The sequence below is a fragment of the Lucilia cuprina genome, chromosome 5 (genome assembly GCF_022045245.1).
Source record: "Lucilia cuprina isolate Lc7/37 chromosome 5, ASM2204524v1, whole genome shotgun sequence".
NCBI lineage: Eukaryota > Metazoa > Arthropoda > Insecta > Diptera > Calliphoridae > Lucilia > Lucilia cuprina.
In genome coordinates this window covers 48835277-48849692 of record NC_060953.1, presented here as the reverse complement: position 1 = coordinate 48849692, position 14416 = coordinate 48835277, and the positions used below count along the sequence as shown (strand labels likewise).

The 14416-nt window shown below is 28.5% G+C and overlaps 1 protein-coding gene and 1 long non-coding RNA gene across 3 annotated transcripts in view; both read left to right on the top strand.

Moving 5' to 3' along the window:
- The window catches only part of LOC124419966, a 36587-nt gene extending 24950 nt beyond the window's left edge, over window positions 1-11637 (top strand). For both annotated transcript variants that reach the window (XR_006940957.1, XR_006940956.1), the window contains 2 exons: window positions 4933-4989; window positions 11119-11637. This is a non-coding gene — a long non-coding RNA (uncharacterized LOC124419966). The remainder of the gene's footprint in view (window positions 1-4932; window positions 4990-11118) is intronic.
- Window positions 11638-11775: 138 nt separating this feature from the next.
- Window positions 11776-14416, top strand: LOC111678730 (putative phospholipase B-like lamina ancestor; the record flags this gene model as incomplete). The annotated part of the gene is made up of 3 exons (XM_046952527.1): window positions 11776-12077; window positions 12555-12671; window positions 12741-14416. Coding segments are annotated over 3 exons (2031 nt in total), but the record flags the coding sequence as incomplete, so codon positions are not given.

Here is a 14416-nt window from a genome sequence, read left to right as displayed (position 1 = left end):
TTAAATTACAAAAAAAAAAAAACATTTTCATTGTTGTTTGTATCTTAAAATACAAAATAAAAAGTGTATATAAGGTATAATCATGGGTATAATTAAATTGTTAAGTAATTTTTTTTTTGTTTATTTTTAAAAATATTTTATGGTTTTAAAAAATTTGGCTATTTTAATGTTGAACTTTATATACAAATTGTTTAAGTATATATAAAAAAATATATATAAAAATACCGTAGTCTTAGACGTAAATCCAATTTAAAAAAAAACACAGTAATAATGAAAGAAATTTCTAAAAATTTACCAAAATCCATTAAAAAAGTGCCTACGTAAATATTATTTGTATTAAGTTTATTATTTATTTTTATATACATATATATTTATATAAAGTACATACTTTTGTTTTTAATTATATGCAAATAAAATAAACCATAAATGTTTGAGATTATATGGTTTCTTTCTTAAATTAAATAAAAACAAAAGATATTTAAAAACATTTTATTTGTCACTTTTTTAGCTTTCAATTTCTCCTATAAAAACATTGTGTTGAAAGCATTTAGACCCGCCTTCGCTTAAAAGTGATTTGTGTACGATATCCTTAGTAAATATTTCGAGTATTAGTTATACCGATAAAAATATAACCTCTTAAGTAATTGTACTTCAAAATATTTTAGTTTCTATTTTTAGCATGTGATTATTTTTCCTCTGATTTTAGATAATTGAACAAACCATATGATTATAGTTTATAATCATTTGTATAATTTTGTATATTTTTTTGTTTTTTTTTTCTAACGTTTATATTCAACAGGTTCCTTAGGTTCATTATAAATGAATCACAAAATTTTCAGAAACTTTGCCAAAAATTTTATTCTGTTTAAAGTCAATTTAAATGTTTCCTCAGGAATTTGTGAACATTGAATATAACACAATAAATAAACTCATGATTTATATTTCTTTTGTTTAATTAAATTATATTTAGAGATAATGAAATTCAAAAAAAAAAAAAAAAAAAAATCTTGAGTAAAATTTTCGAGAACTTCAGCATTTAATATCAAAAGTAAATTATCATATATATATCTCAGGTATAACTATACTCCAGAATATACACATTTGTAGCTCTACGAAAATTTTTGTTCAGTTCTAATTAAGTTCTAGTTCAGTTCTAGTTCAGTTCTAGTTCAGTTCTAGTTCAGTTCTAGTTCAGTTCTAGTTCAGTTCTACTTCAGTTCTAGTTCAGTTCTAGTTCAGTTCTAGTTCAGTTCTAGTTCAGTTCTAGTTCAGCCCTAGTTCAGTTCTAGTTCAGTTCTAGTTCAGTTCTAGTTCAGTTCTAGTTCAGTTCTAGTTCAGTTCTAGTTCAGTTCTAGTTCAGTTCTAGTTCAGTTCTAGTTCAGTTCTAGTTCAGTTCTAGTTCAGTTCTAGTTCAGTTCTAGTTCAGTTCTAGTTCAGTTCTAGTTCAGTTCTAGTTCAGTTCTAGTTCAGGTCTAGTTCAGTTCTAGTTCAGTTCTAGTTCAGTTCTAGTTCAGTTCTAGTTCAGTTCTAGTTCAGTTCTAGTTCAGTTCTAGTTCAGTTCTAGTTCAGTTCTAGTTCAGTTCTAGTTCAGTTCTAGTTCAGTTCTAGTTCAGTTCTAGTTCAGTTCTAGTTCAGTTCTAGTTCAGTTCTAGTTCAGTTCTAGTTCAGTTCTAGTTCAGTTCTAGTTCAGTTCTAGTTCAGTTTTAGTTCAGTTCTAGTTCAGTTCTAGTTCAGTTCTAGTTCAGTTCTAGTTCAGTTCTAGTTCAGTTATAGTTCAGTTCTAGTTCAGTTCTAGTTCAATTCTAGTTCATTTCTAGTTCAGTTCTAGTTCATTTCTAGTTCATTTCTAGTTCAGTTCACGTATATACATATTTATACTGTTACTTTACAACTTACGAATCGAATTTTTTTAACTATCTCAAAATGTACATACATAATATTAAACATTTCAATCATTAACTGTCAATATTACAGCTAGCGTGTCCATTATATTTACATAATCAAAACAACTAAACATTTAAGATTAAGATTAACCAAATAAACAAATCAAAATTGAATATTAAATTTTCTAAAATTACCCAAAAATTTTCCATATGTTAGAAATTAAAGAAAATTATTTATTTATTTAACTGTTAGAACACTCTCATCTTAAAAGATTACTTGTTATAAAATTATTGATTTTATTGTTGTAAATTATTGTTTATTTATTAATTAAGAAACAAATTTCCCAGTGGTTTTTAAATATATATATATATTCGTATATACATGTGAGCATTTAAATTAATTTTTGGTCACATGCTTTTTTTCCTTTGTTTCATTTAATTATAATTATTTTTTTGTAAAACCAAATTCCTTTATTCGAAATACTTTTATAATGATTTTGAATACTATATTTTTATTAAAAATTATTTAGCAATCAATCATTGAATTTATATCTCTTTTGTCTATAATTAACGTCTTTTGGTTTTTCTTTTTATTGTTTAATATTCAAAATATGAATTTTGTTTATTAAAAGTTTTTCTTTTTTTTACTACTAACACAAGGCCATGTTGTTCGGCCTTTGGTGAGAAAGAAAAGGTCAAACATCTGTCAGTTGAATTTGAAAAAATGACCCAGTTTTTTAGATTATTTAAGGAAACTGTATGTTTAAAATTAATATAAACGTAAGATTTTGTACACAAAATTATGAATGAGTTTAGTTTTTAATCTATTAATAGTTCACTCATAAAAAACGTATCAAAATTAATATTAAATACCCTACATTTGTTTCGTACGACTGATGATCTTTACGTGTCAATAAATCATTTACTGAATATTCGCAATAGACTTTAGGACCAAAAATTTTTATCTCAAATTTCTGCTATAAACATTATAATCTTATTTGAATCTAATTTAGTTCTAGTTCATTTTTAGTACAGTTTTAGTTTAGTTTTAGTTCAGTTCTAGTTCAGTTTTAGTTCAGTTCTAGTTCAGTTCTAGTTCAGTTCTAGTTCAGTTCTAGTTCAGTTCTAGTTCAGTTCTAGTTCAGTTCTAGTTCAGTTCTAGTTCAGTTCTAGATCTAGTTCAGTTCTAGTTCAGTTCTAGTTTAGTTCTAGTTCAGTTCTAGTTCAGTTCTAGTTCAGTTCTAGTTCAGTTCTGTTTTTTGTTCAGATGTGTTTCAGTTCTAGGTCCATTTCTCTTCAACTTCAATTTCTCTTGTACCTTTGTTCTAGTGCGTGATATGTTGTTTTCACTTTGAGTGGTGAAAGTCAGAGTAGGAGGTGGAGTTAAAGCAACATGTCGACAATGTGAAATGTATTTCGTTTGATTAAACTTGATGTTACAAGGACTTTTGGCAACTGTTTCTATGGTATCAATAACAATAATACAATAACAATAATAAAATACAGGAAACAATTTTACGATTAAACTATAAAGTGAGGATGGAGTCATATCGGTTTGAAATTTGTATATGTATGTGAAATGTTTTATGAATGAATTTTTTTTACTCGTGAATTGTTTGTTAAAGCTTCTGTTTAACATGAGGGCAAATGTAATAAAAAGAAAATTTATCACATTAAATTAGCAGAATTTTCGCCCATTTCCTTTTGACCACGTTATTCTGTATCATTTTTAATGGACACAAATAGTTTTTTTTCAGCAGCACGTATCATTTACCCCGTTAAAATGTAAAAAAAGTGGAAAAAATAAATAAAAAAAATACAATTTTTTCTTTCATAAAAGGGAAGATGTAAAAAATAAGAATGAAAAAAATTTCGAATTTTTTTCCTTAACAAAAGGGAAAATGAAGAAAACAGTAATAAAAAAAATTTAAATTTTTTTCCTTGACAAAAGGAAAATAAAGAGGAAAATGAAATAAGAAAAAAATGCTATTTTTTCCTCAAAAAGGGGTGCATTTTTTTAACATAGATTTTCCGAAACCTTCGTTGTTTTTTTTTATTCTTTCGCTATTTTGTCCATCCTTAAATATTTTTCCTGATGTCCTTTTTACTTTATAATTCTCATTTGGTTTGTGAAATTAAGCAAATAAATGTTACAGTTTGTGAAGACTGGTGTAGGAGTAATCATGATCCCCCGTAGTGGGACTTGGTTAAAAAAACAAGTATTTATAACGTAAATTCTCGTTCGGATAATTTTTGGGGAGCCGGGATTGGTTAAATATGCCATATCCCGACATTAATTAAATAAATGTCACTGCAAATTGATTCTTAAAATTAATAAATTAAAATAATGATTTTTTAAAATTTAAATCCTCTATAGACCTCCCACGATAATTTTATATTGTGTGGTATTATTTTTCCCTCTTTGTTTAAAATCTTTTTTTAAAATCAAACCATTTCAGGTCTGTCTTTAATATTATTTTATATTTGCTTTTTTGTTTATATTTTTTTTCCTGAAATCTATACTGTGCGCGTGCGCTTTGTTCTGCATCTAAATTACAACGTAGTTAGTCTATGTCGATTGGAGATCGAAATACCAAGAGACGTCGTATAAAGTCGTGTTAATTTTTTGCATTTCAATCATTCTGCTGTATGATTAAATTTGCTAAATAAACATTTATAATTTGTTTATTAATGTTCAGAAACTATATCCGTTTTTATGTTTTTTTTTTTATTGACATGGGAATTGCTTACAGTTTTTTCCACATTAAAGATTTTTATTAACTTTAAATTAGTTTAAGTGTTTTGGGAACTTTATAGTTTTTTTTGTATGAATTGAAATTTGAGGAAATGTTTTATTTGAATTGTATGAAAATATATTTTGCGTGATTTATTGTGCAATTTTTTTTAATTTTATAGTAGACTAAACAAAAGTAATGAATATTTATGTATTCATTTTTTTTTTAATTTTTATTATGTAATTATATTTATATAAATAATTATTTTACTTATATAATAGTTTAATTAATTTTGTTATTTATTTTATTTTCAGTATTTCAATGGGGTGACTTGTGAAATTTAATTTAACTCCTGAACCCGGGACTAAAAGGTAGGAATGGTTAATTGTTGTGTTTAAGATAAAAAGATAAAAAATACTAACTTAAATTCACAAAATCAAATTTTTAACAAAATTTTTGCTGAAACATCAGATCAAGTTCAGTTCTAAATCACTACCAGATCAATTTAGTCAGATCAGCTCTAGATCAGTTTTAGTTCAGTTCTAGTTCAGTTCTATTACAGTTCTAGTTCAGTTTTAGTTCAGTTCTAGTTTAATTCTAGTTCAGTTCCAGTTCAGTTCTAGTTCAGTTCTAGTTCAGTTCTAGTTCAGTTCTAGTTCAGTTCTAGTTCAGTTCTAGTTCAGTTCTAGTTCAGTTCTAGTTCAGTTCTAGTTCAGTTCTAGTTCAGTTCTAGTTCAGTTCTAGTTCAGTTCTAGTTCAGTTCTAGTTCAGTTCTAGTTCAGTTCTAGTTCAGTTCTAGTTCAGTTCTAGTTCAGTTCTAGTTCAGTTCTAGTTCAGTTCTAATTCAGTTCTAGTTCTGTTCTAGTTCAGTTCTAGTTCTGTTCTAGTTCTATTCTAGTGCTGTTGTAGTTCTGTTCTAGTTCTGTTGTAGTTCTGTTGTAGTTCTGTTGTAGTTCTGTTCAATTTCTGTTCTAGTTGTGTTCTAGTTGTGTTCTAGTTCTGTTCTAGTTCTGTTCTAGTTCTTTTCAAGTTCTTTTCAAGTTCTGTTCTAGTTCTGTTCTAGTTCTGTTCTAGTTCTGTTCTAGTTCTGTTCTAGTTCTGTTCTAGTTCTTTTCAAGTTCTTTTCAAGTTCTTTTCAAGTTCTGTTCTAGTTCTGTTCTGTTCTAGTTCTGCGCTGTTCTGCTCTAGTTCTGTGCTGTTATGTTCCAGTTTTGTTCTAGTTCTGTTCTAGGTTTGGTCTAGCTCTGTTGCTATTCTAGTTCTGTTTTAGTTTTGTTCTAATTCTGTTTCAATTCAGTTCTATTTCAGTATGTGAGAAATTACCAGGAAAAAACTATATTGTCTTTATTTTTTTATAAAATATAATTTTTGCATTTCGTTGTAAATAAATCTGAATCTATAAGATTAAACATACACATTTGTTAAATATCATTACGTCAAATAGTTGAAACACACAAATATACCTTCAATTGTCGGTTAAATAATAAATATTGTTTGAAGATTCTTTATGACCGATGAAACATGTGTTTCATAATAGAAGTAATCACCTTAAACTTGAAATTATAAAACGATTTTTATTTCTATTAAAATAATAAATAAAATTCTAAACTCATCAAAATGTTCATAAACATCAGAATTGATCACAAGTATTTTTAGTGTTTACATTACAATTTTTGTCTATTTTCAAATTTAAAAATTGAAATTTTAATTTGTTGTAAAGGAGTGCAGAGAGGAATGAGTTCTAATATGAAAAACAATAGAATTAATTGTAAAAATAGCATGATGTGTATAAAAAATTTTCATTTAAAACGCAATTATTTCAAATTTTTATTTGAAATTAATTGCCATATTAATCTATTGTTTTATGAAAATGAATTATGGCACTTTTTTCAAATATTGATTTTGTTTATATTGTTAAAATTATTGTAATTTTTTTGCAAAATTCTTTTATTTTATAAACAATTTGAAGAAATAATAGAAATGTTTTTTTTTTCTTTTTGTATAAAAAAGTAATGGTGTTTGTTTTTATAAGATTTTCATGTTCAAGTTTTGAAAATAAATAGAAATTTGTTTTAACAAAAAATACGTTATTGTTTACCAGTTTGTAAAAAAAAGGTTCCTGGGTAGTTAATAGCCCACTGTGAAAATATATGGGAATTCCTAAAAATTTTTTTCTCTTCATCTGTTTTCTTTTACTTTCTATAAGTGTGTTAGATTTTAAATGGTCAAAACAAACTCTGGGGGGTTTAAGAAAACATTTTTGATTTAATAATTTAATTATTGATATTATTTGGAAGAATAAATTAATAACTTTAAATTAACAAAAATTAACGCACTCTAAAAATTAGGTCAAATTTTTGAACTTCTAGAAAAAATGAAAATATTTTTCAGATTATTTTCTCAGCATCTGTACAAATATTGTGAAAATTTATCTTTTTTAATTATTTATTTAACACCATTTTTACTTTGAACCATTTAAGAACTGCATTTATTACCTTATTTCATGAACCATTTAAGGCGCCTTTTGTCATTCAAAACTGCACGAAATACATGGTAATAATAAACTTATAAAAAATCTGTTGTAAACTCCTTTGATTTCCGAAATAATAACATCTGTTTTTATATTCAAACGACTGGCCAGTCAATGGTCAAAACCTACCGCATGTTAAACGGAAACAAATTTTTTGAAATTGTACATTTATAAGAAATATATATAAAAACAACGCGAATAACAAATAAAATTAAATTTAATTATAAACAAGAGATTGAAAAAGAAAATTTAAATTATTTTGTATTGCTTTTTTTAATGTTTGTATGGAAAATAGATAAAGAAAATAAATTAAAAATGTTAAAAAAAAACAATCAAATCGTCTACAGGTTAAACAATTGATTAACCCTTTAAAGGGCTGGAGAGACAAATAGGGACTGTGAGAAAATATGTTGTTTAAAGGAACTTTGATTTACAGCAAAATAACTAGATAAGGAGTTTTCTAATCAGTGATTCTGTTTTGTGTTCTATTTTTATAAAGTAGATGTGGTGGATTCGATTCCCATCTAAAGCATCGGTTAAGGAGCGCATAATAGGACCGATACAGGCCTAAATGCATTTCTTTGGATTTGATGTATATACAACTTTTCAAGCTAACTAATTAATATCCACTTAATTCTTAATGAAATGTATCTTTTATAATAAGATCGATGTGATCGTCGGACTATATAAAGTGCATATGCTTTATAGTGAGGTTCGAAAGCTAAATTTTGCGACTAAAAGAGACATTTCGAATTTTTGTTCATTAAATATATTTAAATTTAAAAGATCGCCAATTAACATTTCAAACGACATATAGTCCCTTTTCCCTTAAAAAAGTAAGTGAACGAACACTTACTTTTTTAATGTGAAAAAAATTCCCCTGTTGTGAATTTTTTTGCAGGAATTTTGTAAACAATAAACAGCTGTTGCATACAAAATTAATTATTGTGAATGAATTGTTCACAGCAAGTTCACGAGGGAACAGTAATCAATCCACATTTCACGTAAATTAAGTTCCCTTTTCACTTATAACGTGTACTAACTTTTTTAACCACCAGCAAAATTTTAATGGTCTCTACCAGAGAATAAACGTTTGAATATTCTATGGTCTCCACCAATAAAACATAACCTCACTTGAGGTTATACGAAAGCACGAGGTTAATGTAGACATCATATAACTTTGAACAGTTATAAGAAGTAATACACTACATCAGTGTGAGGGAGATGCAAAACTTTCGAAAGCCAGGCAATAAACACAATAATAGCGATGACGCGAGAGTTGTTCCCCAACTCATACCTGAATTACGACTAGATGGAATTTTGTAAACAATAAACAGCTGTTGCATACAAAATGAACTATTGTGAATGAATTGTTTACAGCAAGTTAACGACAGTAATTTTCCCGAGGGTAATGAATTAGGTTCTACAGTTGAAACGAAAAGTCGCCTTTTTGCATATTATGAAAAGTTGATTTTTCGACTTTTTTCATTTAATTTAAAGCAGGGACGTAACGGTTATAAGTCTATTTTAGTGTTTTTGACTTTTTTCTTAAAATTTTTGTACTCAAATTTTTCGTAAATATATTCGACCTTTTCAGAGTTTTTTCGACTATTTTTGACCTTTTCCAACTTTTTGACTTATTCCGACTTTCATCAACTTTTCGACTTTTTACGACATTTTTCGACTTTTTCCAACCTTTTTTTGACTTTTTTCGAATCTTCGAATTTTATTTACAAGTTCTACTTATCGATTTTTTTTCATCAACTGTATCGACAATTTAAATTAAGTGTATAGATAATGAATCGATTTTTCATCAAACGAAAAAAGTCGAAAAATCAACTTTTTATAAATTGCAAAAAGTCAAAAAGTAGATAAATCGAAAAATCGATAGCAAAAAGTTGAAAGTCTATAGAACCATACTAATGAACATTTCAAGGGAACCAAAACGTCACTTCTCTTGGCGTAATAGGTGTGATGGTCCTAAATCTAATGCACATAAGTAAGTGACATAACATTATTTATGTAGGCGGTAATATAATGGCCACGCCCATATTATTTTCTTATATTGATTAACTTGCTTAGAGACATCTCTTTGTAAAATTGATTTGAATTTTTTCACTTAAGTGCATAGATTTTCTATATAAATGTAGTAATTTGGACTAATACCTGATAATGCCAAAGAAATTGCACCAGAGTTGTGCACCATCATAATGACCACTTTATTTTGAGGAAGTTTCTAGTCCTGCTCTTGTAAGGGTGAAACGGTGGGTAAAACCACGTTTCAAAGCATGATCATTGTGGTTCTACCCACCGTTTCTTACTCTAAGAGGCCTAAAGAATTTAACACCCGCTTTCTTAGCCCTTAAAGGGTTAATTTCAACACAAACTTTTCGCATACAAATAATATCACTATTTCTTCAAATAACAATAAATTAATGATGAATGTTTTATTTTTCCAAACAAAAAAAAAAACATTTTGCAAAAATTGTAGAAAAAAAACAATTAAATGTTCTTTGTAAATCAAATTTTATACAAAATAACGAAAATTTATTATAAAAAAGTGAATGTATTTTATAATAAGTGTATTTTAATGACTGGCAAAACGCAAATGTTTTAAATAATAAAAAAAATTTAGAAGATTTTTTTTTTTTTTTTTGAAAAAAAAAAAACTTTTTGCTGAAAATGGCAAAAATATTTTAACACATGCTTTTTTTTTCTAATAAATAATATTATTTATTATTTAATCAATTACTTTTGTGCTTAAGAGTATTTTTCCATAATGAAATAAGAAAAATATTAAAAAAATATGAAAAATAAGAATAAATAGATTATTATAAATAAACAATTGAAATATTTCATTAAGTGTTTTTTTCTAAGAAATTTTGTTTTTTAAGAAGTTTTCTAAATATTTAGGTAATATTTTTTTTTACTAATAATTGGCAAATTTTTTGAGGGGGGGGTACAGGAAATGTTAAAAACAATATTTTTTTATTATTTAAAAACACACAAAATTTTTTAGTTTAAAAATCAAAACTTTTTGAAAAGAAAAAAATTTTTACAAAAACTGTTTTTTATAAAACACTAATAAAAATAAGTTTAAAATAAAAATTTTAAAACTTTTTTAGATAATATAATAGAACACAACATTAACTTTTAAATAATAGAAATATAATCAAAAAATTTTCATATATAGCTCTTTTATTAAACCCCAAACTTTTCTAATGTTCTAGAGCAACAATAAAAAAGCTATTAACCGAAATCTGTCAATGATTCATAATATAAACCTAAATATTTTTAATATATCACAGAAATTCTATTATTCTTTATAAAAATTTTTCGAATTCTTCAGAATTTTCTTTGAAAAAAAAAAAAAAAAAAAAAAATCGCACATTTTCATTATCTTTCTCTGGTTCTTTCCTCTTGTGTATGATAAGAATTCATTATGCCTGCATTTGTCTGACCTGCCTTGTTGATATGTGGAATTTTTGTTTAGTTTTAATTTATTATATTTCTCAAATCAACAATATTTTTTTATTATTATTTTTCCCCTGTAGACTATAAGATTATTTTTCAGTTTACTATTTGCAGTTTCATTTTTGACAGTTTGATGATAAAAACAATCAAATTTCTTAAAAATTGTAAGATAATTCTAGTACTAGGGTAGGGCTTATAAATTATATAGGCTTTTATCGTTTTGAAAGGTAAATAAAATTATAAATCAAATGGTTAAAGTAAATCAGGAAATAATCATAAAAAGTACTTCATATATTATGATTTTGAGTTAATATTAGACAAAGGGCCCTAAAAGAAGGTTGTTTTCTTACCAGCTAAAAATTTAAAAATACATAAGTTTTTTTCTCAGTGCACCTATTACATTCTTTACATTAGTTAGAGAACTATTTTACAGTGTAGCTTTTGTAAAAATCAAATTTTTACTAATTTACTTTATTCTCTTTTTTTCTCTTTACAGGGAATTTTATACAATAAATCCGTTCCTGACAAAAGACAAACTTTTTTCTACACTTAAACACAATATTTTTGGCCTTGAAAACACCAAAAGAAAAACACCATTTAAGTAATTTTCCTACATAACCCTATAAGCAACTAAATACAGGAATTTTTACTACTCTAAAAGCTTTTCTACAACTAAACCCTCCAGAAACAAAGTACTTATTAATTTATTGCAAAACTACACAAAACTCTCCCCCACCCCCTTAATAAATACACCACTAAAAGAAAAAGAGAACTAAAAAGGGAAGTTGAAAAAGTAAAACATCAATTCAAAATTCCCTTATAAAGACTTTCTCCGATGACCAACAAGGTCGTTTTAAAAGAGAAAGTAGACACCCACTACTACTGCTGCTCGGGTCTGTACGTTATAGTTGAGGACAATACAAACGCTAAAATCCTGTCTGCTCAGGGACACTCATATGCTGCCAGAGCTGATTTGAACTACTATTCGAAATAACGTTAACAACAAAAAAAACAAGTACAAAAAGATCGGAATCTCCTTTCGAACAGCTCAAATAGAGTAAAATACTCGAATTATTAAAAACATTTGAAACACAACTCTTCAATTAGAGAAAGAGAAAAAGAGTAAGTGTTTCCTCGTAAGAGCAATTTTTGAGTTTCTTTTGTTTATATTTTCGGCTTCAAAACGGCGGGTACAGTTTTAAAAGTTGTTGGCGCATCATGGCAAAAGACCCGCATTGGGACGTACATTCTAATCGGTGCTGGTTTGCTAGTGATTGGTGCCTTCTTCATTAGTTACATCGAACGTCCAGAATATGATGGTACCTATTGTGCTACGGCATTTTGGACAAAAAAAGTTGGCTTCCAAATCGAGTATTGGAAGCAACAAAATGATCTTCTTAACATTCCAAAAGGTGCTGCTAGAATATGTTATAAGGATTCGATATATGAGAATGGGTAAGTTGAAAGTGTAGTAATGTAAGATAGATGGATAGATGGATAGATGGATAGATGGATAGATAGATAGATAGATAGATAGATAGATAGATAGATAGATAGATGGATAGATGGATAGATAGATAGATGGATAGATAGATGGATAGATGGATAGATAGATAGATAGATAGATAGATAGATAGATAGATAGATAGATAGATAGATAGATAGATAGATAGATAGATAGATAGATAGATAGATAAATAAATAGATGGATAGATATATAGATAGATAGATAGATAGATAGATAGATAGATAGATAGATAGATAGATAGATAGATAGATAGATAGATAGATAGATAGATAGATAGATAGATAGATAGATAGATAGATAGATAGATAGATAGATAGATAGATAGATAGATAGATAGATAATGAGATAAATAAATGTTTGTTTTATCCGGATTCTAATAAAAAATTTTATTTAAATTTTTCTAGTTGGGCCCAAATCGAAATAGAAACACAACGCACATTTCCTGATTGGGTACAGGCCTATGGTGCCGGTATTATAGAAGGATCCCTAACCTGGAAACAGGTTTATCATCAATGGTTAAAGTAAGTTCCTTGAATTCATAACTAATTCAAATGAATCTCCTTAATCTAACTAACTTCTTATCTTTACAGCACCATCCAATCATCCTGTGAACGTGACGAAGAAGCCCAAAATTTTTGCACCTGGCTGCGAGATCTCTTAACGGAGAATTATGTGAAAATTAAGGAGAATGCCGTCTTAAGACAAGAAAACGATCATTATTGGCATCAAATTAGTTTGTATTTCAATCAATTGGAAGGTCTGGAAACTGGCTATAGACAAGGAGCGAAGAGAGCACGTTCTGATCTGGAAGAAGAAATACCATTTCCTGACTTTCTACTAATGAATTCGGCAGCCGATATACAAGATTTAAGAATCTACTATGAGAATTACGTTGTAACAGGGCTAAATCGTACTGAAGAGGGTGATGCAACTGGGGCGGAAATGGCAGATAAAAACTTTAACTTACCCAGTGCCACTATGCTGACGAAAATCTTTCAGGCCGATGATTCACCCACCTGGCAGTTGTTATTTGGTCATAGCACAGCAGGCAGTTATGCCTCTATGTTGAGAATACAAAAACGCTATAAATTCCATTATCATTTCGGTCCCAACCAAAGAACTAATACAGTGCCGGGAGTGGATATTACCTTTACCGGTTATCCGGGTATTTTGGCCTCCACAGATGATTTCTATGTGGTAAAGGGTAGACAAGTTCAATCCATAGTGGCTGGTGTGGGCATTAAAAATAACAATTTAGCTTTGTGGAAAACGGTGAATGTTAATGAAGCCATGCCCTTGGCGGCACGAGTTATGGCCGCCAATCGTATAGCACAAAATCGTAAAACCTGGTCTAAGGCCATGTCACGACATCCTTTCACCGGTTCGAAACAATGGATTACTGTGGATTTAAATAAACTAGGACCTTTAGATAATTTATATAGAGCGTTGGAAGAGGACGAAAAATTAGATGATAAACCAGTAAACTTAAATCCCAATGATGAGGCAGCCATTACTGAACGTTTAAATCGTTTTAAGGGTCTAGTATGGATTGCCGAACAATTACCGGGACGTTTGCATATGAAAGATGTTACCGAACAATTCTTAAGTGACAATAACACCGCCTGGTTAGCTAATGGTACTCCCTATTTTGAGGAGATTTTAGAAGCTAGTCAAGTAGAAAGTGGTTCCTATCCTGTAAATCTTACACCTACGGATAATGAGGAGCTGACAAACTTAGAGGCTGTAGACAAATTTTTAAGAACTCATGGTTTTCGAGGAGATCTTTTGGGTGAGGATTCTTCGGTGGCTTATGGTAACATTGATATCAAACTATTTGCCTATAATGCACGCTTGGGTGTCAGCGATTATCATGCCTTCGCTGGTCCCGTCTTTATGCGTCTGCAGCATATGCAAGTAAGATCAATACCCGAGGAAACATCACAATCTGAGGGCACTATTAATTCCTCCATATTGGATGATCGTCTTAGTGTCACCATAGACGATGCTGCCGAATTGGCTGAATTAGAAATGATTACAGAACGAAGACCTGTAAGAAATGATATGAAAGCCTTTGCTATGCGTCAGTCGGGCATAGGACCGTTTAAATGGTCTTCAGCTCAAAGTAATATGGCAGATATAGAACATGCTGGCCACCCAGATGAATGGAATTTTGGCAAAGTTTCACCCAAATGGGCGTGGTAGCAAATTAGTTTTTATTATTATACAATTAGTGCTCAATCATTTCCAATAATACACCATCACAATC